This window comes from Gekko japonicus, unplaced genomic scaffold (genome assembly GCF_001447785.1).
Source record: "Gekko japonicus isolate JY-2015 unplaced genomic scaffold, Gekko_japonicus_V1.1 scaffold1918, whole genome shotgun sequence".
Lineage (NCBI taxonomy): Eukaryota > Metazoa > Chordata > Lepidosauria > Squamata > Gekkonidae > Gekko > Gekko japonicus.
Window position 1 is genome coordinate 132,815 of NW_015174895.1, and position 10,010 is coordinate 142,824.

At 47.4% G+C, this 10,010-nt stretch overlaps 1 protein-coding gene and 1 long non-coding RNA gene across 2 annotated transcripts in view; both read left to right on the plus strand.

Annotated features, from left to right (window-relative positions):
- The window catches only part of LOC107121945, a 118,770-nt gene extending 111,714 nt beyond the window's left edge, over positions 1–7,056 (plus strand). Inside the window, exons 3-4 of the long non-coding RNA XR_001482890.1 lie at positions 3,699–3,749; positions 6,989–7,056. This is a non-coding gene — a long non-coding RNA (uncharacterized LOC107121945). The remainder of the gene's footprint in view (positions 1–3,698; positions 3,750–6,988) is intronic.
- A 108-nt stretch (positions 7,057–7,164) lies between these two features.
- The window catches only part of LOC107121942 (cytochrome c oxidase assembly factor 1 homolog), a 7,793-nt gene continuing 4,947 nt past the window's right edge, over positions 7,165–10,010 (plus strand). Inside the window, exons 1-2 of the mRNA XM_015424958.1 lie at positions 7,165–7,174; positions 7,650–7,754. Coding sequence (XP_015280444.1) covers positions 7,165–7,174; positions 7,650–7,754 — 115 coding nt within the window. The remainder of the gene's footprint in view (positions 7,175–7,649; positions 7,755–10,010) is intronic.

Below are 10,010 nucleotides of genomic sequence, written 5' to 3' on the forward strand. Positions count from 1 at the left end.
TAAAAAAGATTTACAAAGATGGCAGGAGTTCCAAATATCACTTATGGGTAGAATATCCACGATCAAGATGAATATACTACCACGTATAATCTTTCTAGTTCAATGTATTCCAATCCTTAAAAATAAGAAATTTATTGAAGAACTGAACAAGTTAACAACATCTATATGAAAATAACTATAAAGTCACACTCGAGGAAATTAAAAAAGATTTACAAAGATGGCAGGAGTTCCAAATATCACTTATGGGTAGAATATCCACGATCAAGATGAATATACTACCACGTATAATCTTTCTAGTTCAATGTATTCCAATCCTTAAAAATAAGAAATTTATTGAAGAACTGAACAAGTTAACAAGAATATTTATCTGGCAAGGGAAAAAAGCAAGAATAAAGCATAACTTCCTAAGTGAAAAGAAAACGAGAGGAGGAATGAGCCTTCCGGATTGGAATCTCTACTATCAAGCCGCTGCATTAGGGTGGATAAAAGAATGGGCATTGTTAGAAGATAAAAGATTGTTAAAACTAGAAGGTCATGACCTACACATGGGCTGGCATGCCTATGTGTGGTATGACAAGGAAAATAAACAGAAAAGCTTCTCTAACCATGTAATAAGAGGACCCCTAATGCAAATTTGGAGCCAGATAAGAGGAAAAACTTATGAAAAAATACCAAAGTGGATATCACCCATTGAGGCCTTTGTAATACCGTCGCTAATGACAGAAGAGAAAAATATAACATATAAGACCTTACTAAATGAGCAAAATGAACTTAAGCCCTGGGAAACCCTACAAGATATGCAGATAAATCTGTCAATATGGGAAAGAAATCAACTAATCTCGAGATTCACCAAAGACAAAAAACAAGGTTTCTACGTTAACGAAACACAACTAGATAAAATTTGGCTGCGAGAGTCAGACAAACAAATAGGCAAAATATATAATCTACTACTAGAAGAGGAGTTAAAAGATGCATGGGAAAAGCCCGCAATGATTAAATGGGAAAAGGACTTGGGCCGTAAGATAAAGAGGGAAGAATGGGAAAAATCCTGGAATTCAATTAAACTAATAAGAGCAACACCGTACAAAGAAAATATACTAAAAATGATATATAGGTGGCATTGGACGCCAGATAGATTACAAAAATGCTATGTAAATGTCTCAGGGAATTGCTGGAGATGCAAGAATAATATCGGGACTTATTTCCACATCTGGTGGAGATGTCAGAATATACAAAGATTTTGGAAATGTACAAAACAATTGATAAAAGACATAACAGAAATCGATTTACCCTTTAGACCAGAAATCTTTTTGTTAAATATTATACCCAACGACATTAAGTATAACGAATCATGTATTATTGTATACTTAAACACAATGGCAAGAATCTGTATTGCTAGAAACTGGAAATCAGACACGATACCAAAAAGGGATGAATTAATAAATAAACTATTTGAGGTAATAGAAATGGATAAACTCAACATGTTTCTGGCTGGTAAACTAGAAGATAAATTTAACCAGAAATGGTATAAGGCCATAAAATGGTACGAGAAAAATATTTAATTTTTAACCCCAATGTTAACAATGTACTGAAATAAGACGTGTATGTGTGTACTTTATGGAAAAATGAAAATAAACTATTTTTTAAAAAAAAGATATAATGCTATTCCGTTATAGTGCTATAAAGCTATAAAGCAAACGTTCCAAAAAAAAAAAAAAAAGCCGGAGATCGCCCGCGCGGGCGAAAAACGGTGGGAAAAAGCGCATCAGAACCGGGAGAGGAAACTGAAGACTACTTGGAAGCGGTTGACAGGTAAAACGCTTCAGCCCCGTTTCCTAAACAGGACAGAAGCGATCGTGTATGAAATGACAAATATATTCCGGAAGGGAACCGGTTCTCAAACCGGTTCTGAAATGACAGACCAGAAACCGTTTGGGAACCATTCCTCTTCCGGAATATATTGCCTGTCTGAAATTCTTCACACTCTCTCTCCCTCACACACAGAGTTGTCACTGGGTTGTTCTACCAATGAGGATGGAGAAAGATACCATGGGAAACTTCTCTGTCAGCAACAAGGGAATGGATAAGAATATGGAGAAGGTGGTTACAGCCCGTCTTGTTGAGCAAGGATGTTTAGTGGTCGTGGTGATGAAATGTGGGTTTCAGAAGCCAGCGTCTCAGCTGTGTCACAATCGCCCTACGTAACAGGAAGGTTACTTAGGGCTCCTCTGCATGAAACATGAATTTCTCGGCACATTCCGAGTGCACAAAACAGCTGAACCTTACTGCATACTTATGTCACAGTTCAAAGGAATAATGGAGATGCATCATAATGCATTCCTAATGGGTGGGTAGAAATGCTCTCCAATGAATTCTGCAGAAAGGGTGTGACGGGGGACGGGACGGGGGACAGGACGATGACTCTTTAAGAGAAGAGAACCTGAGCTAATCATGCACAGAAACATTGGTGGCTCCTGCAATACTCATTACAAAACACTTTCTGCTGACAAACACCACGCATGGCAATGATTTTGTCATCTATGTACTCCGGCTTTCCCTTGGGAACTGTGCTGCCAGGGAGAATGCACATAAGAGAAAACGGGGGAATGTGGTGCCTGCATTATGTGCTCAAGCATTTACCCTCCCCCGGCCTTCATTTCAGCCACAGGAAAACGTTTCACTGTCCAAAGCACTTTGAATCATGTATATTTAAAGGGGGGGGGGAATGCAAAGGACTTGGAATGAGGTGTGCATTCTTCTGTTTTACGTGCCATCACTTAAAATGGAGTCAGACCCTCAAGCAAGAGAGTCCTTAAAAGAAACTATAGACTTGTGGAGTCAATGTATAGGGCAGTGTTTCCCAACCTGTGGAGCAGGACCCAAAAGTAGACGGTGAAGCCTCTGAAGGTGGATCTCAGGCCAGCCCTCCCCGAACGGCCATTCCTGCCCATTGCATTGTTCTTTCTCTGTTGGGTCTCCTTGTCAACACCTCACATTTTCGCCTCCCGGCTGCCTTTGGGACCAGGGGGGCAGGGGGTCTGTCCAGCAGCTAGTAAGTTTATGACAGTAGCTGGAAGGATGGCGAAATGGAGTGCCGCTTGCCTGGGGGCAGCCGCACTCTTGTTGTGATGTTTGTGGGTTTCTCCACATATCGTTAACCACCATAGAAAACGTAGTGCTGGACTCCGTGGGTGACAAGGTCACACTCTCGGGTGCCAAAAAAACCTTGGTCTTGCCCAGGATGGTTCACCGTAAGTAAACTTGTACTAGTGGGCAATGTTCCCTCTAAGCTGTGGAGTCCTGTGAGCAAAAATTCTACTCTGTGAGCCACTGGCATTAAAGTTGTGAGCCAGCAATTTGGCTACTGCGTAAATTAGTCTGCTCTGGAGCCATCCTTCCTGAGCTAAGACAAAAATGTGTGAGCCGGAGGCTAAAAAACTCACACTAACTCAGCTTAGAGGGAACACTGCTACTGGGCCACCATACTAAAAAGGTTGGGAACCACTGGAATATAGTATATATGGCCTCCACTCCAGTGGTCACAGTAGAGGTAGGGCGTGTTTCTCAGTTCCCAGTTTCAAAGTTCCTCGTTTTCTGCATTTCCCCCCCAGCTTTGGAGGGCGTCGATGGGGGAGAAGGAAATAATGTCTGTTTCAAAGGAGATGGGAAAACGTTAACACATTTTGTTCTGTTTTCAGACTGCTCTTTGGGGCTCAAATCAAGAGAGCGGCAGGGAAGAACTTGAACAGGTACAGCACGTCATCGTAGGCTATTATTTTTGCTTTTCCCATTGCTCATGAAAGAAGGCAAATAACTTTTCTGTGTGGCAGGGATTTTACTTGGGTTCAGCTAAGCGGTTGGCTCTCAGGATGCTCTGCCAGCGGGGAAGAGAGAAGGCCGCGCCAACCATATCTTGGTGCAGATAAGGAAACTTTGCCCAGCGATAGCATGGCTGCTGCAAGCTGGTTTTGTTCCCCAGCTTGAATATTATTCTGGGGGGAAATTCCCACATTAGCGTTTCCTCTTGTTCTGTCGACTGAAGAGGTGACTCAGCAGATGATGCGCCTCTTTGGCTGCTCCCACCCAGGGCTGTGAAAACTCAGCCCTGCCGTGGCGTCAGCAAAAGGGGCGAGGACAGCCTCCCGCTGCGCTCACCACCTCCCCCACCCCTGCTCCCTCCCCCCTTTCTGTGTTGCGTCTGTGCAAAAAGTGCAGCATTGTCAAAGAGCGCAGAGAAGTGCCCTCCGTGGCACAGGGGGAAAAAAACCCTTTCCCCCTTGTTTGTCTAGCTGAGCTGTGCTATAATGCAGTAGAGTGCAGCTGAGCTGGCAAAAGGAAAAAGCCCTTTAAAGGGCTGAACGGGGAGCGGGTGGGGCTAAGCTCCCAGCGGTGACTGAGGCGGAGCTTCCACAAAGATGGAGGAGGAGGAGGAGAGGAGGAGATTGGGTTTATACCCCGCCCTTCACTCAGAGTCTCAGAGCGGCTTACAAACTCCTTTCCCTTCCTCTCCCCACAACAGACACCCTGTGAGGTAGGTGGGGCTGAGAGAACTCTAACAGAAACTGCTCTTTTTCAAGAACAGCTGTGCCAGAGCTATGGCTCGCCCAAGGTCATCCAGCCAGGTGCAAGTGGAGGAGTGGGGAATCAATCCCGGTTCTCCCAGATTAGAGTCCGCACACTTAACCACTACACCAAACTGGCTCTTTGCTTCGCCCGCAACCACTCCACAGTTCCCCCTTTGACCAAAACCTCGGGAAGATTTCTTTTTGATCCAGTTTGCCAAGAGGAAAAACCTTGGGATGCCTGTGAGTCATGCTCAGAGGCCGTGTGGGTAGAAATGAGCATAAGGTATGGCATGAGCATGACGCACTAGGGGTTTCCTGCATTCCATTGTGGGGGAAATCCCCATGTGGAAGCAGCCCTTGCGTAGCCATTGCTTCTCTGCCACACATGGGGCGTGATCTCTTGGAACTGTCTCCCGGGAAAGTCATGTCAAAAGTGAGGGGAGTCTCACAGGAGCACTTTTCAATGGGGTGCATGCCAGCAAAATGTTCCCTGGGGAGCATATGTGACTATCCCAGCCCTGTAAGCAAGGGCAGTCAGAGTGTTTCCCGCCTAACAGGAGAGCCTGGTATGAGATTGGAGGTAAAACTGATCTCACTACTTGGCAGGACTGGAAGGAAGGTGGCAGGGTGTAGCCCCCACTATCTCAGAATCTAAGCACAGCTGGTACTTGGAAGGGGGACCACCGAGGAAGACTCCTCAGGGGAAGGCCACGGGCAAACCACCCCTGCTTCTCACTCGCCTTGAAAACCCTTTGCCGGGGTGGCCATAAGTCGGCTGTGACTTGGCAGCACTTTACACACCCACAGCCTGGTTCCAAAACAGCTGTACCCACACTGGTAGTTGAGTGCGGCCATGCGGGTCCTGACAGGGCCTCCCCGGATGGCACATATTCAACCTGTGCTGCGCGAGCTGCTCTGGCTTCCGTTGGAGCACCAGATCAGGTTCAAGGTGATGGTTTTGACCTTTAAGGCCCTTAGCGGTCAGGGGCTCACATACATTCCGGACTGCTTCTCTCAGTATGCCCCAAGAAGAGCATTATGCTCAGGACGTAAGGACCTCCTGGTCGGTCCCCGACCCGAGAGAGATCCGGCTGTCTTCAACCAGGGCCCGGGCTTTTTTGGCCCTGCTCCCCCACCTGGTGGAACTCTCCGTTGGAGAACATCCGTGCCCTGCAGGATTTGTTACCTTTCCACAGTGCAGGTAAGGCAGAGGTGTTCTGCCAGGCATTCAGATGAGGACAGTGATGGTACAACATGTAGTCTTGCACTCTCGTGCCCTCCATTCTCTGCAGCCCCTCCCCCCTGAACCTTTCCCCCCGCCATCTTGGACTGCCTGAATTATTCTGATGAATTATCGGTGCTCTATGTTTCACGTATTTATTCTTGGTTTTTAACTTAATTACGTATTGTATGTCTTCTTCTTGTTTAAGCCGCCCTGAACCTTGCTTTTGGTGTAGTGGTTAAGTGCACGGACTCTAATCTGGGAGAACCGGGTTTGATTCCCCACTCCTCCACACACAGCTGCTGGATGACCTTGGGCAAGCCGTAGTTCTGTCAGAGCTGTCCTTGAAAAATAGCCGTTTCTATCAAGAGCGCTCTCAGCCCCACCTACCTCACAGGGTGTCTGTTGTGAGGAGGGGAAGGGAAAGGAGTTTGCAAGCCGCCCTGAGGCTCCTTTGGGTAGTGAAGGGCGGGGTATAAATCCAATCTCTTCTTCTTCTTCTTCTTGCAAGGAAGAGCGACCTAAAAATCTAAATAAATAAATAAAGTAACTTCATTACCACCTGGTCCATGGCTGTCTGAATCCATCCTTGAAGGAGACCCAAAGGAGGAGAGGTATGGCCTTATGTTAACCCCTTGCTTTGGCACCTGTGATGTATACCCCTGAACATGGATCAGTGAAGACTTGAACAATTTTCAGACAGGAAGCTCAGCCTTGCACATATATAGGTTGTGTATAACTGAGTCATTTTCCTGACACTGAGATCATGTTTTTTTTCTGTAATCCAGCCCCTCCCATCGTGGCCCCGACCTGGTGGAATGCTTTGTCGGAGGAGACTCACGCCCTGCGGGGCCTGTCTGCATTCCACGGGGCCTGTAAGAAAAGAGTGATCCCACCAGACATTCCACGAATGGACCCTACCATTGGCCCTCTTGACTTTTATGCCAAAAGCATTAGTTTGCTGTGTGTTGAGTTTATAACTGGACTTTATTGCCATTATGGTTTTATTGTTACTGTATTATTACACCGTTAGCTGCCCCAAGCCCCAATGGGGGGGAAAGGCAGGATAAAAACCTCATAAAAATAATAACCTGGTGGTGTGGGACAAGAGAAAGTTGTACATTGTTCTTTTTCTGCTGTTTGGTGGCATTTACCTGTTCCCTTTCTCTGTGGTATTTGTTACTTTACTCTGTCAATTCAGGCAGATGACAGATAATGTGGTTTTCTCAAGTAACCTGGGCAAAAGCAGCAGGAAGAAAACCAAGCGGGTGAGGGAAGTCCATCACTAAACCTTCCTGTTTATCACTTCCTTTCCCCTCCTCTTTCTTTGTGTGTGAGCGAGTGAAAGCTAAAAGCCACTAAAACGCAGCGGCTGTAATGCTTACTGGTAGTGAAGTCAGCTTGGCTTCCCCCCTTTGACGTTCTCCTACCCAAATCCACCCCCGGTGTTTACTCCCTTCAGTGTGGCATTTCAGTCTGAGGTAAATCTGCCCCCCTCTCAAAGCCTGAATACTTCCCCTGTATTATTTGGCATGCATGGGAAGCTGGCAAGAACAATATGCCACATTTCTGGCCACCGGCCACACCAGGGAGGTCATTTTCCCCTCGGCAATTAGCAAAACAGTGGCATCCCCCAAAAGAAACGGAGGAGCGGGTTCGAGCAGAGATATCCATCCTCTTCAGTTCTCATCCTGGATTTCCTCTGAGTGAACCGCAGGGCCCCCACATTGACTGAATGCTGCATGTAGAGCTTTTATTCAGGCCTGTTTTGCTGGAATATTGAAAAGGCTTTTGGCAGAATTCCCTTATTTTGCTCGTATACAATAAGTCTATTTTTTCCCCCCTTCCCCTCTTCCCCTCAGGGAACAGAACCCAGCAGCCGTCTTTGAGGAAACTTCAGCAAATGGCTATTTATCTGGGAATTGTATCTGGCGGGGGATGTGCTCTTATGTATTACTTCATGCAAAGTAAGTCCTGTCATGGTGAGCGACTTTGATCCGGTCTTCACATTTGCCAGACTGAGGTGGCACAGTGGACGACACCACTTCACACTGCGGGTGACGGGAAATCGCGTTTTTTTAAATGCCCCGTGCACCTAAAAACAAAATATCCAGTACAACAGAAAGAGGGCCGAGATAGAACTTTTCTCCCTTATGCACATAATTTGCAAGGGACTATTTGAAATGCGTGGAACTTTCCAAAAGCAGCATTCCCTCACCCCACCTGCAACAACAGCCATTCTATCATCTCTTCCGCTATACCGTTTTGCTCCTCTTGTATACTGTCCACAGAGGTGCTGCCTTTGGCTGTCAAGATTTCACTCTTTGTTCAGTTTATAAATGCAGTTTTGTTTCACGCAGGCAGTGGGGCGGGACTGTAATGCTTTCAAAGTACTACCTTGTGTCTGAGAATGACTGACGGTGTTGGTGTGCTGAATATTTAAACACAGGAGGCTTTCTGCTCTCACTGCGAGGTGACCACAATTTTTTGGAATTCACCTTGTCTGCGGGGCAGACTTTGGGTTGCCTTGGCATGTATTGCTAATGGGATTGATCCTGTGGAAAAAAACCTCTACTGATGTGCGGGATTTCCATCAGCAGAACAGGACTGCCTCAGGTGCCTCATAAGATCCTGGGAGACGGGGGACCTCCGGAAACGGAATGGGGGTGGGGACTGGGGGTCTGGATCAGGGGAGAATCAGAAAAAGAAACCTTTCCCACCCCCAATCAGTGGGAATTTCCACAGGATCCAACCAGACTGGAGAGCCAGTTGGGTGTAAAGGTTAGGAGCACGGACTCTAATCTGGGAGAACCGGGTTTGATTCCCCACTCGTCTATGTGCAGCTGTTGGCGTGACCTTGGGTCAGTCACAAGTTCTTTCAGGGCTGTTCTCTCAAGGGCCGTTCTCGAAAGAGCTCTCTCAGCCCCGCCTACCTTACAGGGTGGCTGTTGTGAGGAGGGGAAGGAGATTGTAAGCCGCTCTGAGACTCCTTTGGGTAGTGAAGGGCGGGGTATAAATCCAATCTTTTCTTCTTCTTCTTGGCTGTAGAACACACAAACCTGTCTGTTGTAGTAGAACTCTTTCCTTTAGAACTCCTGAAAGCAGGGGTGGCCTGGACCTAAATGGCCCAGGCTAGTCCAAAAGCATCAAATCTCAGCAGCTAAGCAGGGTCAGCCCTGGTCAGTACTTGGATGGGAGACCACCAAGGAAGTCCAGGGTTGCTTTGCAGAGGTAGGCAACGGCAGCCCACCTCTGCTTGCCTCTTGCCTTGCAAGCCCCATGGGGCTTCCCTAAATCAGTTGCGACTGGGGGGCACTTTCTACCACCGGACTAGGTGCAAAAACTCTCTCTTCACATATTTCCCTAGCGCGCAGGATCTGACTCATTTATGAAGTCTCTGAGAGGAACCTGTGGTTCAGACAGACCGCAGCAGATTTATGAGCCCTGTGTTTAAAATTCAGTCTCTGAGACAGACAGAGAGGCTACCGTTTTGTGTCTTGAAGCAGTTACTTAAAGGTCTTTACTACAAGGATCGGTTTTCATCAGCCTAATGGGAGAAGACGGGTTATTAGCAAAACCAAAGCAGCCTTTAATGGCTTCTGGGCATCGACGAGGCTTCTGCTCTGAGATGAGACTGCTGTCTGCACAATGTCCCACTTGCTGTTTTGATCGCAAGCCAAACGGGCTGTCGCTGCAAAGAGGGCGATCACGACTGGAAGCCACACCCGATGTACTAGCGACAAACAGGAGCTGCAGCAGCAGTACTGACTCACAAACTGGTAATGGTTTCTCTGCCATTCGTCCTCAGTCTCTGGGCAGGCTCTATAAAAAACAAAGAAAAACGCAAGGCCCAATCCAGTTGCCTGCTTCCACATGCAGAAGTCTCCTCACAAGTCTCTGGCAATGGGGGCCCATATAATCACACCTGCTCCAAGGCCCTGCGCATACATGAAACCCTATTGCTACTCCCGGCCTGCGTGCAACCCTTGCAACTTGAGTGTGCCAGGGCGGCGGGAGGCCTCTGGTGGCCCTTCCTGTGCCGTCCACTCTCACTGGCTGGTGCAGGTGCAGAGTTGCAGCAGCAAAGGGTGGTGGCCCTGCTTGCGTAGGAGGGATCCCTCAAAACGTCAGCAGGGCAGGAAGCGGGGAAGGAGGAGGAATGAGTCAGGGAAAGGATTGTCGCTGGTTGGCCTGGGCCCTGCCACAGCTGCATCTGCCTACCT